The 23,304-nt window shown below is 48.0% G+C and overlaps 1 protein-coding gene across 2 annotated transcripts in view; it reads left to right on the forward strand.

Annotated features, from left to right (window-relative positions):
- The window catches only part of LOC137421405 (uncharacterized), a 243,643-nt gene that overhangs the window by 66,341 nt on the left and 153,998 nt on the right, over window positions 1-23,304 (forward strand). For both annotated transcript variants that reach the window (XM_068107435.2, XM_068107436.2), the window contains one exon: window positions 20,532-20,588. In XM_068107435.2, the coding sequence (XP_067963536.2) occupies window positions 20,532-20,588 (57 nt within the window). The remainder of the gene's footprint in view (window positions 1-20,531; window positions 20,589-23,304) is intronic.

Raw genomic sequence — 23,304 nt, forward strand, 5'->3', positions numbered from 1 at the left:
GATCACGATTCACGATCACGATCATCACAATCATAGTGTATCGATCATGATTTGAAACACGATGGAATAATATTGTTGCGGTTTTGAGTTTTGTATAATAAAGGTTAAATTTCCCCCTCATAGTTAGTCACACAACAACACATAGCCTCGCGATAGTTAAGTTATTTCATAGTATGTGTGAGAATAGTCCTTTTCCTGTGTTAGTTTTGCGTTGAGTAGGGTAATGAGAGTAGGTCCTTCTCATACTTCCATTGCCTTATCCCGCCTCCATGGCCTTATGCCTCTTATGCCTCTTTGTGTTGCCTTTGGCTTTTTGGCGCGAATTAACACGAGGCCGGCTTGGCAAATCGAGCAGGGACCGAATGAGGGCGGCAGAGAAGCTGACGGTAAGCGCGAGCCGCCAATCGGGGCTCAGAGGGAGTGGCTGCGGCAATGCGTCACAGGGCGTGGTTGGAACGTTCGAGAAGGCTCAGGGCGTGTCGATATAACCATTGCGAAAAGCCACCAGGAGCAGTTTGCAGTGGGTTGGCAAAGAGTGAGGAGTTGAAGGAGCGCGGTACGAGGACTGACGAGAAGAGAAGAGGAGTTGAAGGAGTGTGGTCAGCAGTAGAGTTTGAGAGATATGAGATCGGAGAAAGACGCGCATGAACCAAGATACGCGCTCATATTAAAGTGACGCTCGGTTGAGCTTGAAGCCGAGCCGCTATAGTGCATTGAGTTACGCGAGTGATAGCGCGCTGGTTGCTAAACGCGCTGTGGAACCGCCAGCCGCGGCGAGAGACGCGTACATTCCTTCCCGCCTTCCTGCCTCATCATCTGCCTTTGTCTGAGAGACGCGCTACGAGGATCCTTCCACCGCCTGCTCGCCATCATCGGGACGTGCTGGGACCGAGGAGAGCCGGACGGGGCCGTTCCTGGATGACCAAGTCGGCGCGTTTGGCCTGAACATCATCCTGCCTGCAATTTCCCTGTGTGAGTGTGAACGGGCCCGAGTCTGGGCTTTATAATAAGACTGCTTAAGTTCTGCTATGTGTCTCTGCTTCTACAGATCATTGTACATAATATTGGGAATAATAATTAAACCTGTGCTCATCCTTCCATTCGATTGTTCTTGTGATTTCCATCATTGACTAAGCGTGGTACGAATAGAACCGCTCGAATCTGGGTCCAATATGAACGGTGACTGCACGGACCACGTGGTACACAATCCGCTCGGTGTACTCAAATTACACGTGGCTCGTGCGAGGCTTGGTTCCCCGCTTCCGGGGCAGCGCAGGTATTTAGGTACGAGCGAGACTTGGTCCCGAAACCCTACATTGCGTTTGCCCGGAAGAGACGTTTCAAGTCTCGGTTACGCCAGGCCCAGAAAGAACAAGGGGCTTAAATCCCCCCTTGGTAAGGGTAAGAAGGGCGGTGGAAAACCATAACATTTGGTGTCGGGGAGTGGGATTGGACCGAGAGTGCGCTTCACGTACTCGAAAATTACGAGCGACGAAAATTTAGTTTTTTAATTCAAAATTTTATATTCGTACCATGGCTAGCCAAGACGGTCGAATGCCGGTGGGGTTGAAGACGAGGTGGAGGTAGAATTAATGACCCAGGACCCACAGGAAGTGCTGGTAGACGAAGGGAGAATTGATGAGGGGGCGGTAGCTGGCGAGGAAAATGGCGGTGCCCCGCACGTGGTGGTGAGGGCCGAGCCCGCAGCTCCAGTATATATGGGCATATTGATGGCGCAACTCAGGGCATGCTTCAGTGAATTGAATGAAAAAATGGACATCCAAGAGAAAAAAATGGACGCCCAAGGTGACAAATCCATCAAAGAAAAGAAAGAAATGAGTGACAAATCCACCCGGGACATGGAAAAATTGGGTGGTCAATTGAAGGAAATGGGGTACAAATCCATTCGGGAATTGGAAGAGGTGAAAAATGGGTTGGAAAACAACATTGAGGCCCAAAATAATCAATTGGAAAAAATGAGGGTGGCGTCGAAGAAGGACATGAAAAAAGTGGAGAAGGACATTGGGCGCAGGTTGGGCGAGGAGGTTGCATTGGGCCACGACGAGGTGATGCTGTGTGAGGAGCACGTGGAGAGCGAGCTTGGGCAGAGCGCAGCTAATTTGACTGGGGGTATAGAAATCGCGACGCAGGGTGTAGAAAAACTGGCGATCATCAAATTGGATAAAGAAATGTCGGGAGCGCCGGGGAAGGTCGAATTGGAAGACAAAATTTTATGCGCGCCGACGGTCGAGGTAGAAAAAGAAATAATGGAAATTGAAGAAACAATTGGGGCCGAAGAGACGGCAGAAACAGAAAATCATTCGCGGGAGAAAGAGATGGGATTTGTACAAAGTCTGTATTTGCATCGTGATGTCGGGCTTGCTAACTCAATGGAAAGTTTGCAGGTGCTGACGGAAAAAGAGGTCCCCAGGGTGAGTAGAATTAATGGTGCGAATGGGGTTTTGGCGGGCTTGGGATTGAGACGAAACCCGGGCGGTCGTGGAAGGTCCATTGTGCGGTGTACGAGGGCGACTGGCGCGTGTGTGAGAGAAAAGTGTTCACCGGAGTGCGAGTGTGAGCGAGAAAAGTGTATGATGGAATGTGTGTGGGAAGAGTGTGTAACAGGAGAGTGTGTTACAGAGAGTGTGCAGGAGTGCACACCAGAGCGTGTTGCAGGGTGTGTAACGAGAGTGCACACCCAGGGGTGTTACCGAGTGTGTAACAGAAAAGTGTGTGCCAGGGTGTGCGTGATGGTGTGCGATGATTGGGTGTGCAACAGGAGAGTGCACACCCGTGGGTGTTAGACTGTGTGCGTGAAGAGTGTGTAACGGATTGTGTGGAAGGTATGAGTGCGCCTAGATGTGCAGGTGCGAGTACGGTGTGCGAGGGAGAATGCACACCAGGGGATGTGGAAGGAGAGTGTGCGGTAACAGAATGTATGGGAGGTGCAGGGACGCCTAGGTGTGCGAGTGCGGAGTAGGTCGCGTGTCGTGAGAACACGGCTCAAGCATCGACACCGACCGGGGTAGCGTTTAGCGCGAAATAATAGCCGACGTGAGCCCTCGGTGAGTTGTGAGCAGCAGGGACCGGTGGGGATCGATGCCACGGCCATGTCACAAGGACCGATGTGCACGATTCGTGCCGGACCCCGCCCTGTATGGTTGATGCCGCGCTGTGGCGGCAAAGACAATCGGCAAGGTTCAAGGGGAGGTAGGAGATTTCGGAGCCGCGCACCTTTGCGGGTGCGGTGCTCCGACCGTGGGCGGTTGGGCCATTGTGCGTGGGACCGCAAGGCCCCGCGCAGAGATGGGCCCCTGCACCTCGGCCCATCCATGCCTCCTCCCCTGGATCGAAAATGCCAGACGGACACCCCATACAGTAGACTAACCAACCGCATGGATCGCTCGGCCTTTCGAAGCCGAGCCGTGATGACAGCGTATTTCCACACAAAGAGGCTCAAGTGTAGTGGACGAATGAGGATAATGTACCCTATGTGGGGGAATGGTAGTTTGACCATTCCTCACACGGTCAGGGCCCATGAGCATTAGATTAGGGGGTGGCAGTGTTAGGCACATAGAGGTGCCAACAATGGTTACCTCTATGGGGCACCGAAGCTAGCCGAGGGAGGGCTAGGATAATTGTTAGGGAATTAGATGACCTTAGGGACATGAGATTTAAGTAGTGACATTGTACTATAGTGGGGACGTAGGTAGCTTAGATGGTTGATAATGACGAAGGGAGTGCTTCGTGTAACGGGTTGACGGGGAAGGACGAGTTTTTGGGGAAAAGCAGTTCGATAGATGATGCTGTGTGTAAGAGGTGTATGTGATGTGATGAGATAAATGGAATTGTGTTGAGGTGTATGGAAAGTGGTGTGTAAGCACAAAAGGTGTGCAAGACAAAAGGTGTGCAAGAGAAATGGTGTAGAATGCTTGGTGTGTAATAAAAGGTGTGGAATGCATGGTGCGAAGTAGTGAATGGGGGGAGATGGAACCCATTCACGGAAGCCCGGGGTGGGTAGTGTAAAGTCAGGTAGTGGGCTTAGGTAAATTGTTTGGATATTGACACCTGTGGTGCAGGAAGTGGCAAAGTAGTGCTTTGGAGTGTGGGTGCATGAGTCAGTGAAATGGCTGGGCGTGTGGTTTAATTGGTGCGTATGGTTATTGGGGCACTTCGCCACTGGTAGTTTGTCGGCCAGGTGAGGCCACAGGTAGGCTCTAGGAGCCAGTTAGGGTAGTTGTGAGTTGTTCAGTGGGGCCCGAGGATCCAAAGGAAGGACCCGGGTTGCCCAATGCCAAGGTGGGCATCAGGGGGAAAGTGCCAGGAAGGGGCCTTCCCCAGTTTAGGTAGTCGCAGGAGCAGGTAAGCTCGGGTGGCGACTTCAGTGGCGGAGGTGCGCAGGTAGGTAGACCTGCTAGTGGAGCCACACGACCCAGCCCCGAAATTGTGCAAGGGCACAGAGTGAAAAATTGGGGAGTGAGACCCAAATTCGGATGGCATCACAGAGTGGTCAATGGGAATTCGGTTTTTAGAACCACATAGTTTAAAGAGGCCGATTGGCATTTAAAGAGGTACAACCTCGGGTAGTTTAAGAGTTCATGTCAGTTAGTGTAGTTAGGAATTGAGGAATTCCCTTCGCGTCATCCACAGCCATTCACCGAGGAGGACGAAGCTCCACACCAGGGCCAAGTGAACTGTTTGAGTGTAAGACGCATCGTGACGTAAAGAGACATTGGGTTTGTTCCATTCCTTCCTTCCTGGGAGGGATTGGGAGACGAATTTGGTATAGAAGGGGATATGGGAGACAAGACGTAGAGACGAATTTGTAAATACAGGGAAGGGCTAGGGTAGTGTAAGCCGACGTTGGGGGGTACGAACCGATAGGGACGAGCCTGCTCTGCTCGCTCTTCCGCGCCCCTTGTGCTGCATTACCTTGTTTTGCTGTGTACCTTTGTGCCCTTTCCGCTTTTCTGGTCATGCTTTGTCTCCCCCCCCACCCCCAGGACCATTTTGGAGGTGGAACTGTGCAGCACCATCGACCTGTGCAGCATCCCTGCTGCACTTTGTTACATCTGTGCAGCCGAACTGTGCAGCACCTGGCTGCCATATCCTTGTGTTATAACTTTACTGCACCTGTGCAGCACTTTTCTGCCACAAACACTTTGCTGCACATTACACTTATGGACCACAAGTCTTGTGGCCTTACACCTCTACTGTGCAGCACCTTGCTGCAAACTAACCTTGCATCTTCGGACCACTTGTTTTGAGTGGCATGAATGTCACGCAGTCGGACCACATAAAGTTGGCCCTGCTTGGCAATGAAATAAAACGAACACATTTGTTGTGAATTTTTTTATTATGGTGTGCTAGGGACGAGAAGATTAGTAAGTTTAATTAGCCCTGAAGAGCAGGAATGGCCTGTATGCCGGTCCGGGGCCTAGCCGGTTTGATATATGCACACAGAAGATGCAAGAAGCAAGATGCAAGAAGCAAGCAGCAAATGTGATGATGATGAGTGTGTTTTGTGTATTTTGCTGTGCTTTCTCTCCCCTCCAATCTTCTTTCCAAAAAGGACAGGTCCTGGGTCATAGAACTGTAAATAAGGTTAAGTTTTTTTCTGTGCTTGTATATAAAATGCTGCCCACCGGCTATATGTTTAGTTTAACAAATTCCGGATTCTGTTAATTGTGGGCGTGATTCTGTTAGAGTAGCTACTCAACGCAATAGGGGGGGACATATTTAGTGTTTTAAAACTGTCGCACCCACGGGTTAGAATAAATGTTAGAGGGAACCACATCTATATGTCACATGTAAAAGTAAAAGTTAATTTTCCAGATCTTTCTCAAAACCGGTCATTCCAATTTTGTTAGGTTCGACTCGGGGACGAGTCTGATGAGGGAGAGGGGTAGTGTTGCGGTTTTGAGTTTTGTATAATAAAGGTTAAATTTCCCCCTCATAGTTAGTCACACAACAACACGTAGCCTCGCGATAGTTCAGTTATTTCATAGTATGTGTGAAAATAGTCCTTTTCCTGTGTTAGTTTTGCGTTGAGTGGAGTAATGAGAGTAGGTCCTTCTCATACTTCCATTGCCTTATCCCGCCTCCATTGCCTTGTGCCTCTTACGCCTCTTTGTGCTGCCTTTGGCTTTTTGGCGCGAATTAACATGAGGCCGGCCTGGCAAATCGAGCAGGGACCGAATGAGGGCGGCAGAGAAACTGACGGTAAGCGCGAGCCGTCAATCGGGGCTCAGAGGGAGTGGCTGCGGCAATGCGTCACATGGCGTGGTTGGAACGTTCGAGAAGGCTCAGGGCGTGTCGATATAACCGTTGTGAAAAGCCACCAGGAGCAGTTGGCGGTGGGTTTGCAAAGAGTGAGGAGTTGAAGGAGTGCGGTACGAGGACTGACGAGAAGAGAAGAGGAGTTGAAGGAGCGTGGTCAGCAGTAGAGTTTGAGAGATACGAGATCGGAGAAAGACGCGCATGAACCAAGATACACGCTCATATTAAAGTGACGCTCGGTTGAGCTTGAAGCCGAGCCGCTATAGTGCATTGGGTTACGCGAGTGATCGCGCGCTGGTTGCTAAACGCGCTGTGGAACCGCCAGCCGCCGAGAGACGCGTACATTCCTTCCCGCCTTCCTGCCTCATCATCTGCCTTTGTCCAAGAGACGCGCTATGAGGATCCTTCCACCGCCTGCTCGCCATCATCGTGGGACGTGCTGGAACTGAGGAGAGCCGGACGGGGCCGTTCCTGGATGACCAAGTCGGCGCGTTTGGCCTGAACATCATCCTGCCTGCAATTTCCCTGTGTGAGTGTGAACGGGCCCGAGTCTGGGTTTTATAATAAGACTGCTTAAGTTCTGGTCTGTGTCTCTGCTTCTACCGATCATTGTACATAATATTGGGAATAATAATTAAACCTGTGTTCTTCCTTCCATTTGATTGTTCTTGTGATTTCCATCATTGACTAAGCGTGGTACGAATATAACCGCTCAAATCGGGGTACAATTTTAATGGTGACTGCACGGACCACGTGGTACGCAATCCGCTCGGTGTACTCAAATTCCACGTGGCTCGTGCGAGGCTTGGTTTCCCGTTTCCGTGGCGGCGCAGGTATTTAGGTACGAGCGAGACTTGGTCCCGAAACCCGACCTTGCGTTTGCCCGGAAGAAGCGTTTCAAGTCTCGGTTATGCCAGGCCCAGAAAGAACAAGGGGCTTAATCCCCCCTTGGTAAGGGTAAGAAGGGTGGCGGAAAACCGTAACAATATTTACCGATATGAACAGTGATGTGGCTTTTATTGAAATTCTAAACATCCTGTTTAGATTTTGATGATTTGCGTGTGATATGATTCAATGGATGTTTATATGGATCGTTTAAAAATAAAAAAAGCCTTCAATTTCTGATATTTTGCGATCGCCATATGCAGATTCGCCACGGTCCCATGAATCGATGTTTCTATACGTGAACGTACCCGTTTGTTTGCGAACGGGTACGTTTTTCATGGAAGTCCTTCACGAACTTGCTGTCCATGTCTGATGTGCGACTGAAGGTGCTACAGGAATGTGGAATTTTTTTGGTTTCATGCTTTAGCATTCGCCGTATCTGCATTGCCTGTTTGCTTCTGGCCTCCCACCTGTGCGTAGCACGGGTATTTCTCTAGTATTCAAAAAAGGTGTATGACATACCCAAACTTCCCAGGCCTTGTGACTAATTAATTAAGTACACAGGCATTTCTCACTTCATTTGTAGAGACCTCGCTAAGTGGCTAAAGCACTCCAGCAAGCACTCCAACAAAATGGGTGATAAGGAACGGCTGGCTTGGCATGTGATAGCAAGCTGATTGCTTCTGGTTGAAATGGCCGAGGAATTTTAAAAACAGATCGATTTCAAGCAGCAAATCGTGTGGAAACCACTGTGGGCAGACAAATTAAAAAATATGGTGTTATAACACAGCCAAACCTCCCCGGCCTTGTGACTAAAAACAAAAAGGGAGCTCTGTCTACTTTAACACCATGGCTTGCAAAAGCATCCTGAATCCTCTTGGTAAGCCGTGACGTAACGCGCGCGTTTGGACCCGGAAACAGAATTATGACGCGGCGCTTTACGTCACGGCTTACCAAGAGGATATCACAATCGATATGCTCCACCTTTACGTTTTTCGTTCAGTGTGAAAAACAAACAAACCAGTTGTTAAAATGATTATCAAATATTGAACGCATCGGCGTTACTAGTCTTCCAACAACACAGTACTTATAGGCCCGGCAGAAGGATCATGTTATTACCCAACCCTTGTGGGGTATATTGATCACAGTGGGAATCCAGATTTTGATGATATGCTTCAATTATATAATGATAGCCGGCGAAGCCGGTGTTGTGAATGAACGCGTACATATGATGTTGAAAAGCCAGATTTTGCTGGATCCCTTGAGAATTTCAAAGCTTTGATGCACCAAATCGCTCAATGGAGGCCGCCATCGTGCGGATGCGGAAGTATGCATAACAAATTGAAAAAAGTTCAATAGGAGTTTGTTTCACCCGTCTTTTTTTGATTCACAATCTTATGCACCTCTAATTTGTAATTAAAATACTTAAGACCAACCTCGGCCCGCTTTCAACGAAAATCGTCACCAAACACCGGAACCAATGAGATTCGAGCATTTGAAAAAATATTTCAAAAACCAAATCGCTCAATGGAGGCCGCCATCTTCTGGATGCGGAAGTATGCATAAAAAAATTGCGAAAAAGTTCAATAGGAGTTTGTTTCACCCGTCTTTTTTTGATTCACAATCTTATGCACCTCTAATTTGTAATTAAAATACTTTAAGACCAACCTCGGCCCGCACGGGCCTGGTTATCTTCAACGAAAATCGTCACCAATTACCGGAACCAATGAGATTCGAGCATTTGAAAAAGTATTTCAAAAAAGCTTTTTACAGCGTTTCGGACGCTGAAAACGGTGTCAAATGTTCTAAAATTGACGAAGAATTATTTTTTAGAAATCTCGCGGCCGTAGGGCATAGTTTTTCACGGCTGGAAATATACGAAGTTGAGACGGAATTCACCGAATTAATCAAGGAGATTTTATAAATTTTAATCTCATCCAGAATGCAAATGGTGTCATTTTGAACTAGGTACAGTACCTACTACACCTACCTACTACCAACTACCTAACCTACTGATGCCATAGTGATGGGTAAAATAGTGGCAAGAGGCTTTGGCTTCGCCGGCTCATTGCGGCTTTGCAGTCGGGTACTAGTAATCGACCGTGTTTCCAAGGCAAAGCACGTTTGAGTCGGCCGAAACAAAATGGCGGCTTAAGAACCCAGCGAGGTGCAGTGGGCTGACAAAGATGGCGGGATGCCATATTGGTACACCACCGGGTTTTTTCTTATGAGCACCTCGTTAACCCTTAGATCAGGCATCAAAAACCCTACATAAATGCAGCCATTGGGCCTCGGAGGCCCAACGGATGTATTCGTGTAATGTTTTTCTTTATTTATAGATTTTTTTTTTCTTTCATATCCTTTTTCAATCCAAGTCGGTGCTCATGGATGTGTATTGGCTCAAAAAATCTGAATCATTGATCCTATTATTTGGAAGAATCCCATACAAGTAATGAATCGTTTTTTTTTTTTTTGGAAATTTTTTTTTTTCGTTCTTGGTTTTTCAACTTTTTTTCTCTAAAAAGTTGAGGCTCATGGAGTTAGTATTTACTCAAAAAATATGATTCACTGATCCTTTTATTTCGAATGTATATGACCACAACTGTCAAAAATCCTACACCAATGCAGCCATTGGGCCTCGGAGGCCCCACAAATGTTCCCACTAACCTGAATGAAATTTTCATATTTTTATCACTGAATTATTTGTAACCACGTTATAGGAGCATATAATGAGGCTCATATCAAGAAAATAATGATATAACATAGCAGTACAACAACATTTATGCGGGCCCTCCAAGGCCCCATGCCTGCATTCGTGTCGGATTTTTGGGTTATAAGTGGGGAATGAAGATTTTCCCACGAGCCTGAATGAATTTTTTATTTATTTATGTCACTGCATTTTGTGTAACAACATGAAAGTCGGTGAAAATGAGCCTCATTCAAAAAATAAATAAATTGTACAGCATAGTTTTTGCAACAAAAAACCTTGTGGGCCTCCGAGGCCCAATCACTGCATCCAAGGGTTAATCATCCTCAAAAAGGGTGTTATAACACACCCAAGCACCCAGTTTTCATAATTGCAATCTATAACTGAATTGCAATCTATACGTGAACGTACCCGTTTGTTTGCGAACAGGTACGTTTTTCATGGAAGTCCTTCACGAACTTGCTGTCCATGTCTGACGTGCAACTGAAGGTGCTACAGGAATGTGGAATTTATTGGTTTCATGCTTTAGCATTTACCGTATCTGCATTGCCTGTTTGCTTCTGGCCTCCCACCCGTGCGTAGCATGGGTATTTCTCTAGTATACACAAAATAAGAAATAATAATAGTAACAAAAAATATATTTTAAAAAACTTTAAAAAAAACTACACACAACCAACCTACACCGTTCGACATGCCTCCATAAACTTCCTCCATATCCAAAATGAGCCTTTCAAGGCAACCTGGGCCACCTTGTCACACATCCTCCTTCTTTCTGTCCCACACACTCCCAGCCGAGCAAGAAATGCAGAAAAGGAATTGCCAATATACCCTCTACACCCCACCTCAAATGGCTAACATGAAACTCGCCAACCCTTCTCCTGGCACTCTGCCTCCAGCTCACTGTACTTTCCTCTCTTCCTCTCGTGCACCTCCTCCATGTTCTCTTCCCAAGGTACCGACAATTCCCCTAAGATGACCTGTCTTGTTGCACCTGACCAAATGACAATGTCAGGCCGCAACCTTGTCACACAGATCTCCTCTGGGAATACCAATTGTGGCCTTCGTTCTGCCACCACCTGCCAATCACAAGCATCTGACAGCCCACTTGCTTTCCACCTCTTACCACTTGGCCCTCTTTGACAACCCCCCCCCCCCCCCCACCCCATCAGTCTCCTTCTCCACTCTTCTTTCTCTCGACCTCAGCACCAGTGGTGTAGTCTAGTTTTTTGTAGTGGGTATACTGTGATTTTTCCCTTCCAGCCTCATAGTCACCCGTCCCAGAGCGCCGCGCCCTGGAGCGACACCCGTCCTGAAGCAACACCCCATAAGCACCACCACACTCACTAATGCATACAGTAGGTGACGTCAGATCCGGGTCACAGGTCACGGAAGCCCCAATGCCATTAGTCAGTGCTTCTTAACACAGACGGGGTGAATTTTATCAAATCAAATCAAATTTGATTCATATAGTGCATTTTAGGAATGAAAGTTATTTATATAGCGCAATTTATGAATGAAAGTATGAAAGTTCTGTCACGAAACTATGTTGTTACGTATCCTCGCGCATTTTTATGTGGGTATACGGAAATCCTGGACCTTTCCTAGTGGGTATACGGCGTATACCTGCGTATCACGTAGACTACACCACTGCTCAGCACCTCTTGTTGCACCATCTGCACCACCACCGCCAGCACCTGATCATATATATAAATATATATATTTAAATATATATATATTGTTACTGATCGCGGTTTAGGATGTTGTTTGCCGAGCGAAGGCTCCGAGACCGAACAGTTGTTCCCCGACTCACCCGATTCACCCAGAACTTTGGCCGTATCGCACCGCAGATGCCCAATCTGGAAAACTCTAAAACGACCGAATGCAAAGAGGAAAAGGAATAAGACGAGAAGACGTACAGAAGAGTAATGGGATTTATTATTTACACAAGCAAAAAGAAAGCAGTCACGTTTATTTACAACACATAAGACGCAGGTGACACAGTGCAAATACTAGCTTATACAGACTTAATTAAATACCCAGGGACAAGACACACAGAACAAACTCACGTACACAAGAAGGGTGGAAAGGCAGGAGGTGGATGGCTGGAGGGAGAGGAAGGTCAAAGGGGGTCCTGCAGCACGATCGGCGCGTTTAGCAGCCGCCGTTCCTTCACGGCCCTGCTCAAAACCGCCGTCCAGGCCCCAAGTGGCTGTTGGGTGTTGTTGCTGCTGTGGCCGCCGCTTGCTTTGCCAGGACCCGTCTGACTCGTCTGGTCCAAACCCTCAACTCAACAACACTCTTGCACGTCTCCCTGTCCAACCACTCTTTCTCTCTTGGTCCAACCACTCTTTCTCTTTCTTGGTCCAACCACTCTTTCTCTCTCTTGGTCCACTCACTCCTCACCACCGACTGACCACCGACCAACCCACGCTTCTTGCGCGCGCGCCTTTATAGCGCCTCCGGCGATCAAGCCGCCGGCCTTCAGGACACGCCCATCGGTGTGCTCACCTCGGCCCTGGTTGGTCACGCGACCCTCTGGCTCCGCCCTTGATGACGACGGGCGGGCACGCCCCTCTTCCCCGACCCGAGCACATGTTCAATGGTGGTTTTGGAGGGGATGTAATTGGCAATCGAGGCTTGGCAATGACGAAAGGGGTTGTGAAAGGAAATGGAGATTTTGGGGATGGGAATGAAAGGGGATCTATTCTCTTTCACTGGTGCAATGGAGTACTTCAATTAATGGGAGACACAGCCTTACCCTAAAACACAGAATAAGATATAACTATCGAACAGGGGTATTCTATTATTGGCTGACGTGTATGCTTGTGGACTAATTATGGGATGCTCTTTCACCTTTACACAGCTCCGGAGGCAGGGGGCGCAGAATAAACAATAATAATAATAATAAAGCACACAATCAAAAAAATACAGTCCTCATATCCACAACACTGCACCCTCCTCCTCTTAGGCACGTCCCGGGCCTACAACTTTTATTTAGTGTGACACGTAGGTGTAGTTCCCTCTACTTTTAACCTGACCCTGAGTGCGACAGTTTTAAAACATAAATAAATGTGTCCCGCTGCTCCATTGCACCCTGCCTAACAGACTTACGCCCACAGTTAACCGAATTGCGGAATGGCCTTCAAACTACACACTGACGGTGGGAAGCATTATTTACAATGACGCTATTTTTATTTACAAAACTAACCCAGGACCTGTGATTGTTCTTTCTGGGGGGGAGACAGTCTGCTCTGCATCAATGCACCATGAAAGCACCCAAAAACGCACCAATACACACCCAAGCACCAATCGGTGCAGTCACCATTGTTCATCAATGTTCAACAATAAAAAATAAATCAACAACCCCTAACCCTGCAGGTGATCTCTTGCTCTTCGGCTCCCTCTGCTGGTTATTATTATTTGTTCTTCCAGATGTTGTCATTCTTTCATTTTCTTACTGGCGGCCTATTTGAACTGAAAAATGCACCCAATGTGTCCTTTTTATTTGATTTTATTTATGGCCCACAGGGCAGACTAGTGTGGTTCACCTGTGGGGCATCGGTGCCCTGTGGCCAAGGTCCGCCAGCAAGATTTCGGGCCCTCATGGCCGGTTCCAGCAGAGGGGCCATGTCCCAACCCATGGGGTCCATAAGTGGTGCTCGGCCACAGACATGTGGTCCATAATGTGGTGCATCGATGCAGACAGCTGGTTCTGGGAATTCCGGGCGCACAATGGAGGACTCACGCACGCTCCCCTCGGCACCCAATGGCGCACAGGTCATGTGGGAGACAAAAGAGACAATTGAGCGAGGGGTAAGGTCACAAGGGTACACATCAATAAGGCAATGCAAGGCGAAATGCGTACGGAGGGCGAAGTGAGAAAGCTCGTCCCTACCGTACGTCACCCCCCTGTCACCTACACTACCCTTGCCCTTACCCCATATTTACAAAATCTACCCATTTACAAATTCGTCACTACTGTCACGTCTTCCCCATATTTCTCCTATACCAAATTCGTCTCCACAATCCCTCTACTTCAAAATTTGCCATCACCAAATTCATCATCAATCCTCATAAGGAGGAAGAGATGGAAAATCAAAGCACAATGTCACACCCACGTCATGATGCGTCTCACAATCCAAAACATTTGCATTAATGAAAAATAATAAAACATGGCATGGTGTGGAGTTACCTCATCTCAGGTGAGTGGATGCAGATGGTGCGAGGAGACATCAATCCTAACTATCCTCTAAATGACTTTAACACACTTTACACTACCCGGGGTCTCTCCCTGCCAATCCATTGGCCAACTTACACTATGGGTTCTAAAAACCAATTCCCATTGACCAAACTGTGGTGCTTCTCAATTTGGGGTCTCACTCCCCCGATTCATCTCCCGGTGCCCTTGCACAATTTCTGGGCTGTGACGTGTAGCTCTCCCAGCAGGTCTACCCACCTGCACACCTCCACCACTGTAGTTGCCACCCGAGCTTACCTAGCTCCTCACCCTAACCTATCTAACTGGGGAAAGCCCCTCCTGGCTCTGTCACCCCTTGGTGCCCTCTGGCACTGGGCTACCCGGGTCCATCCTCCGGATCCTCGGGCCCCATCCACAACAACTACTACCGGCTCCCAGAGCCCACCTGCGGCCTCACCTGGCCGACATCCTCACAGTGGTGGAGTGCCCAACCAACTACACACACTAACAGGCTACACGCCCAGCCATTTCCACAACACTAATGCACCCATCCAAAGACCATTCTTTCACCCGCACCACAGATGCCAATATCCAACCACAATTTACCTATACCCTCTACCTAACACTTACACTACCCGCCCCAGGTATCCGTGATGGGGGTCCACTCTTCCCCCATTCACACCTTCGCACCATCCACTCCACTCCACAATTTCCACCATACTCACTCCACGACCATCCATTCCAATACTCCATACCATTTATTCCATACACCTGTCCTCCATTCACCTGCCGTTGCACACCTGTGCAATCATACCTGGTGCCACCTGCACCCTCCTCCTCTTCCTGGACCAGTTGGTCAACACAACACACATCACCATCACTCACTCATACACTGCTCCACACACCTGTTCAGTTGCACACCTGTGCAATCACACCTGTTCAATCACACCTGTTCAATCACACCTGTTCAATCTTCAAACACACGGCATCATCTCAGCTAACTACTCCCCTCTGAAACTTGCGCTTCCCAGTCGTCCCTTTAAACTATTGCGCTCCCACGTCATTATCATCCACACTAATCTACCTGCGTCCGCACTACTGGTATCCTTGTCACTAACTAACCTTAACGTTACCTAATGTCATCTTCGCTAGATCCCTACACACGATATCCTAACCCACCCGGGCTAGTTTTCACTGCCATCAACCCCATAAACTAGTGCTCCTTTGCCCCCCCCCCCCCGTTTGTGAGGGATGGTGGATTTGCCATCCCACCACATCGGGGAGGTCCTACTATCAATTTCGCTCGTCCAAATCCAACAAATCAAAAATTTGCCATTTACTGCTAATCACCGTACCACTATTATAAATTTCGTATCAAATCACTACCATCATCATCACAGTCCGCTATATCCTAGCCTCGGTGCGTCATGACATCATTAAACTCGGTTCGTAAAGCCGAGCAATGAATTCGGGTGGTTTGGTCGCCTGCAGGTTGAATCCGTCCGGCTTTCGGTTCAAGGGAGGTGGTTTGGTTGGACCGAGGTCCACGCACCATCTCGGCGCGGCACCTTGCGGTCCCGGGCCCGATGGCTCAATCTCCCCCGGTCGGAACCCCGTCCCCACGAGGGGGCACCGTTCCGCTTCCTCCCACTCGCCCTTGAACCGGACCGGTCGCCTCGCCCGCCAAGGCCCGGACTCGACCGTGCGGGGCGGGGCCAAGCCCGAATCGGCAACGACGCTTCGAAGAGAAGCGACGCAGCATCGATCCGCGCCGGGCCTCGCACCCAACAAAGCACCCCGCGCCCCGGGTGCTCGCATCGGCTATCCGTCGCCCTAACCGCTAACCCGGTTACCGTCGATGCTTCACCTGCATGCTCACACGCATACGCTACCCCTTTCACCCTCACAAAACCCGGCGTTCCAACGCCGTCCGTACATTCCACCAACGCTCTCCCTGTTACACACCACACCTCTCGCGCACACTCTTGCGCACACCTCTCCTCCATAACACTCACCATGGGCGTGCACTCTGGCATCCACCCACTAACGCGCTCACACGGGCTCTCCCACACTCGCGCTACCACCAACTCAAGTGTGCTTCCTCGCACACGTTCCACCACCACCTTACTCTCCGTGTCACACTCCGTACACCCCGACGTGCATTCTCGCTCGCACTCGGTTTCACACTCGCGCTCCGATGTGCCCTCTCGCACCTGCGCCATCACCAACTCACTATTCGTGTCACACTCCGTACACCCCGACGTGCATTCTCGCTCGCACTCGGTATCACACTCGCGCTTCGTAACACGCTCACCCCTTGACGCACACTTTTTTTCCACACGCGTGCCATTTCCACTCACACGGGACCTTTCACCAACGCCCGGATGCTTCCTCGATCCCAAGCGCGCGACAATTCTTTTGTCGCTAAACATCCTCCTGCAAAATCTACCCGCACAATATACAGCACGACTCACCTGGGGGATCCTTTTCTCCACGCGCACCTGCCAACTTCCATTCGGGTTAAGCACAGCATCGTGATTTGAGCAGGGACTTTGTACATATTCCATCTTTTCCTGCAATTCCCGGGCTACCTCCGTCATCTCTTCAATTTTAATTCCCAGCACTGCTTTTTCTTTATTCTCCTCGACGACCGCTGGCTTTAATAAAACACCCTCTTCTACCTCAGCGGTCGCCGGCTTTTCCAAACCCCGGGTCGCGATTTCTACCCCTGTCATTGTACCCGTGCTTTTCTCAACTTCGTTCAACCGGCGCTTTTCGACCCGCGTTACTTCCTCGTGCACCCCTGGGACCCTTTCGCCCAACTTGCGGTCTCTGTCCCTCTGCTCCCTTTCCTCCCTATCGGCCCTCATTCCGTTCATTGTTGCTTCAATTTGGTTTCCCAATTCGTTCGTTATTGCTTCAATTTGGTTTCCCCATTCTTTCGTTATTCGCTCACTATCAGCCCTCATTCTGTTTTCCATTCGTTCCATAATGTCGTTTTCTTTCTGCATTTCCACCATGAATTGGGCCATGAAGGCTTGCATTTGGGCCACCGTTGGTAGTACAAAGGGTGCGGCCGCAGCTGCCCCAACCTCGTGCGCAAGAGCGCCATTTTGTGCGTCTGATACCCCCTCAACCACACCTTCTTTACTCTCCTCCACCATTTTCTCCACATACATTTCCCCGAGGTCCTGGGTCGATTCTACCCCGTCTATCTGTAGCTCACCCACCGGCATCTGATCGCCTTGACCAGCCATGGCGCGATTTCAAAATTCGGGTTTTATTTCTTTAAAACACAATTTTTCAGCAGCTCGTAATTTTGAGCGTGTTAAGCGCGCTTCGGGTCCGATCTCACTTCCTGACACCAATTGTTACTGTAATAACACAATTGGTGTTCCAAACTTTGGGCCTAACAAATTTAGTCCCAGGTCCGAATCCCAACTCCTGACAACAATTGTTACTGATCGCGGTTTAGGATGTTGTTTGCCGAGCGAAGGCTCCGCGACCGAACAGTTGTTCCCCGACTCACCCGATTCACCCAGAACTTTGGCCGTATCGCACCGCAGCTGCCCAATCTGGAAAACTCTAAAACGACGAAATGCAAAGAGGAAAAGGAATAAGACGAGAAGACGGACAGAAGAGTAATTGGATTTATTATACACACAAGCAAAAAGAAAGCAGTCACGTTTATTTACAACACATAAGACGCAGGTGACACAGTGCAAATACTAGCTTACCTACAGACTTAATTAATACCCAGGGACAAGACACACAGAACAAACTCACGTACACAAGAAGGGTGGAAAGGCAGGAGGTGGATGGCTGGAGGGAGAGGAAGGTCGAAGGGGGTCCTGCAGCACGATCGGCGCGTTTAGCAGCCGCCGTTCCTTCGCGGCCCTGCTCAAAACCGCCGTCCAGGCCCCAAGTGGCTGTTGGGTGTTGTTGCTGCTGTGGCCGCCGCTTGCTTTGCCAGGACCCGTCTGACTCGTCTGGTCCAAACCCTCAACTCAACAACACTCTTGCACGTCTCCCTGTCCAACCACTCTTTCTCTTTCTTGGTCCAACCACTCTTTCTCTTTCTTGGTCCAACCACACTTTCTCTCTCTTGGTCCACTCACTCCTCACCACCGACCCCCGACCGACTCCACGCTTCTTGCGCGCGCGCCTTTATAGCGCCTCCGGCGATCAAGCCGCCGGCCTTCAGGACACGCCCATCGGTGTGCTCACCTCGGCCCTGGTTGGTCACGCGACCCTCTGGCTCCGCCCTTGATGACGACGGGCGGGCACGCCCCTCTTCCCCGACCCGAGCACATGTTCAATGGTGGTTTTGGAGGGGATGTAATTGGCAATCGAGGCTTGGCAATGACGAAAGGGGTTGTGAAAGGAAATGGAGATTTTGGGGATGGGAATGAAAGGGGATCTATTCTCTTTCACTGGTGCAATGGAGTACTTCAATTAATGGGAGACACAGCCTTACCCTAAAACACAGAATAAGATATAACTATCGAACAGGGGTATTCTATTATTGGCTGACGTGTATGCTTGTGGACTAATTTATGGGATGCCCTTTCACCTTTACACAGCTCCGGAGGCAGGGGGCGCAGAATAAACAATAATAATAATAATAAAGCACACAATCAAAAAAATACAGTCCTCATATCCGCAACAATATATAAACTGAACATCAAAATAAACATCACTTTCATTTTTTGAAATGTGCAGCTTTACAAACACGTTTCTTCAATTGTAATGGCTGATTATGTAACAGGAACTTCACTTCAATCACCTGGTTGATCAACAATGGCATGCTTGAGTGGTTCTGCATAGGGATCTTTCCCTTTAAATAATGACCCTCATAATGAAATCCTTCAGTTCTTCTGGTTAGACATTCATTTAATGCTGTCTATAGTCACTCTAGAGGCTTCTGACAGGGAAAACAACAAGAAAATTCAGATGCCACGCCTGACATCTGAACAACGTTTAAGGGCAATTGGGATGCTTGAGGCTGGTGTAAGCCAGCGAATAATTGCCCAACGTCTTGGTTGCTCACAGCCTGCAATTTCCAACCTGGCCAGGCGTTACGGTGAAACTGGAACTGTGAATGATGGTCCACGAAGAGTAAGACCATGGGTAACCACCCCAAACCAAGACCGCAGGCTTGTGCTACAGCATCTTCATGATCGATTCCGCCCTGCAACGCAAACAGCTGCAGTGACAAAAGGTCGCCACAACAACCGCATCAGTGTCTCGACTGTGCGGAGGCGCTTGAGAAGTCGGGCCTGGTGGCAAGACATCCTTGCAGAGGTCCAGTGTTGAACGTAGTGCATCGGTGGAACAGACTAAGATGGTGTCTACAGCATCGCCGCTGGACACAGCAACAGTGGAGTGCAGTCTTGTTCAGCGATGAGTCCAGATTTTGCCTCCATGCTGCTGATGAGTGTCAACAGGCATGGTGCAGTTGGGGAAATGTATGCATCATGCTGTATTCGCCAGATCAATCGTTGGGGAGGACCCAGTGTGATGGTATGGGCTGGCAATTCCACCCGTTTCAGGACACCTCTGGTCGTCATCGAAGGCAATCTCACTAGTCAGCGTTATGTCAATGAAGTTTTGAGACCTCATCTGCTGCCATTTCTGCAGGCTCATCCTGACATCGCAGTTAATGCTGGACCCCATGCTGCTCGCCTGACCACCAACTTCCTCCAGGAACAGGGCGTTGAAGTGATGCCTTGGATGCCTTATTCCCCTGACCTCAATCCCATTGAGCATTTATGGGATGAGCTTGGTCGACGTCTTGCATCGAGGAGATCAACGGCTGTCAATTGGCAAATGCTCATTCAAGGCTTGCAGGAGGAGTGGGGCAGACTTCCCCAGGACCACATCAGACGCCTGGTACAGAGCATGCGTCGGAGGTGTACAGCCTGCATCACAGCACAGGGAGGACACACACGATATTGAGGACTGCTGTCATTCTGTCCTTGACTGTTAGGAGTGTTGTGTCCATTCCTGTGTCATTTTGTTTTGACTGTATTCAGGTGCGTGCCTTTGTGTTGCAGTGCTGTGACTTTTGTTGCACCACCCCTTGTGATGTTCATGCTTTTTGTTTTTTTGTGATTGACGCAACCTCTTGTTTATTGACATGTGTTTAGTAAAGATAGCTAAACTATACCTGTGTTCAAATATTTTTCATTTTTGCGTGGAGGATTTCAATGAGTGTCCTCAAGATTTGACAAGTTTCTTTTGATGTTGAGTATATATATAATATATATATATATATATATATATATATATATATATATATATATATATATATATATATATATATATATATATATGTATATATATATATATATATATATATATATATATATATATATATATATATATATATATACGTTGGGCAGAATTGGGCGTTGATAAAACATTGAAGGTGAGATGACGTGTTTCTCCTTGTTTCTGCAGTTCCCTGTCTCGCCGGATGAGGTTCCAGCTTATGATTTTCCTGACACAGAAACGCAGGTGACTAACATACTGTACCTTATTGTGAAATAATAACAATAAACACTATGGTATATAGTAGGCCTGGGAGATAATGGAAAAACCTATATTACGATGATGGACCTCATTATCACGATTATCGCGATTATAACATCACTAGCGGGGTCACCCGTGGGAATCCCACGGGCATGGATGTGTGTGACATTTCGACATATTGAGTTATATGCTGCACATTCATTTTTACAAAATGGTTACTGGCAAGTCATCAGATCCAGAAATGGTGTGAATTTAGTTATTTCACATAATATGTGACCCCTCACTCCTCTCCACCTGACACTCTCCTGTCTCCACCTGACACTCTCCTGTCTCCACCTGACACTCTCCTCTCTCCACCTAGCACTCCTCTCCTCTCCAAACCCTCACATCCCTCTCCTTTCCAATCCCTCACCTCTCCAATCCCTCACACTCCTCTCCTCTGCAATCCTTCACACGCCTCTCCAATCGCGCCTCACACTCCTCTCCAATCGCGCCTCACACTCCTCTCCAATCGCGCCTCACACTCCTCTCCAATCGTGCCTCACACTCCTCTCCAATCGTGCCTCACACTCCCCTCCAATCACTCCTCTCCAATCGTGCCTCACACTCCTCTCCAATCACGCCTCACACTCCTCTCCAATCGTGCCTCACACTCCTCTCCAATCGCGCCTCACACTCCTCTCCAATCGCGCCTCACTCGCCTCTCCAATCGGCTTTCCCCGTCTCGTTTCTCTCCTTTTTCTCCCGTCTCGTTCTTTTTCTTGCTCCAAATCGGCCCGTCGGAATCGGAAATCGGCCCGTCTCGCCCGTCGGCCCGTCGGAATCGGAAATCGGCCCGTCTTGCTTTTGTGCTTGTGCGTAAAAAAATTGTGTTCATGACACCATTTCTGGTGTTGGGCTAGCGGCTAGGGTGCCGGCTTAGGATCCTGGGTTCGAATCTCGGTCGATCGCCGAATTAATGCCAGGGGGGTTGACTCAGCCTGTCATCCTTCCGAGGTCGGCTAATTGAGTACCAGTTCACTGGTAATTCCCTGTTTGTCGTTGAAGGCGGCAAAAAGGGTTGGCGTCAGGAAGGGCATCCGGCCGTAAAACATTGCTTCAAAAAGGGGACAAAAAAACAACAACTACCACGGTCCCCGAAAAGGCCAACCCCCGCTTTGCGGGGAAAAATGGCCTCTAAACGGTGGTTTTTACACCATTTCTGGATCTGATGACTTGCCAGTAACCATTTTGTAAAAATGAATGTGCAGCATATAACTCAATATGTCGAAATGTCACACACATCCATGCCCGTGGGATTCCCACGGGTGACCCCGCAAGTTTGCATTGACGTTCGTCGATGGACTCGTGCGCCCCTCTCATTCGTTTTCTTGCTGCATCCTGTTCAAGTCTGCGTTCTTCATCGATCGTCTCATTCATTTTGGAAATAGAAGTTTCCACGCAGCGCATGAATTGTCACGATCCTCAAGAGGAATTTGTCTCGTAATCATCAAATGATAAATGGCAAGTAAATTATATTGTGGAAAATTAAAGATTTCAAATAAACCTATTTAAAGTGTATTCGCACATAACTAATTTTAAAAAACGAAGAAATATCTCTCGGTAATTTCCTGAAACATATTTTACTTCCGGCTAATAATGTTGAATTAAATAAAAACGAAGAAATATATGTCGGCATCATTGTTGACGTTTTTGTGACGACTGTCATCAAACGAAAAAGTAATATATCTTAACGGAAAAGCAAAAGCGAATTTTTAATATATATCGACACGTTGCCGTCGGTGTCATGTTGGGCGGTGTATGATACACCATGACGCGATTTTTAAAAATATATCTCTGCATTTTCCCGCGTGTGTGGAATGTTCTCAATTATTGCTGACACCGAGTCCAAAACCATCGATAAAAATGAAATCATATGGTGAGTTAGATTGGAGATAAAGGCGTGAGAGAGACTCAATTAAATGGCCTTGAAGTTGAAGTTACAGGCGTTTGAGAATTCATTTCGTTCTATAAACGGCAACTTTCATTGGATTTCCTTCCCGTTTTTTTTCAACCGAGTCGAAAACTATGTTAGCGACTGTGAAAAATGAAATGATATATCGAATTTTTAATATGTATCGACACGTTGCCGTCGGTGTCATGTTAGGCGGTGTATGATACACCATGACGCGATTTTAAAAAATATATCTGCATTTTCCCGCGTGTGTGGAATGTTCTCAATTATTGCTGACACCGACTCTAAAACCATCGATAAAAATGAAATCATATGGTGAGTTATATTGGAGATAAAGGCGTGAGAGAGACTCAATGGCCTTGAAGTTACAGGCATTTGAGAATTCATTTCGTTCTATAAACGGCAACTTTCATCGGATTTTCTTCTCTTTTTTTTTCAACCGAGTCTAAAACTATGTTAGCGACTGTGAAAAATGAAATGATATATCGAATTTAAAATAGATATCGACACATTGCCGTCGGTGTCATGTTGGGCGGTGTATGATACACCATGACGCGATTTTAAAAAATATATCTCTGCATTTTCCCGCGTGTGTGGAATGTTTGTGGAAAATTAAAGATTTCAAATAAACCTATTTAAAGTGTATGCGCACATAACTAATAAAAAAAACGAAGAAATATCTCTCGGTAATTTCCTGAAACATATTTTACTTCCGGCCACGGAGGTATATAATAAACTGGAGAGCCA

The sequence above is a fragment of the Myxine glutinosa genome, chromosome 2 (genome assembly GCF_964187855.1).
Source record: "Myxine glutinosa chromosome 2, kmMyxGlut1.1, whole genome shotgun sequence".
Taxonomy (NCBI): Eukaryota; Metazoa; Chordata; class Myxini; order Myxiniformes; family Myxinidae; genus Myxine; species Myxine glutinosa.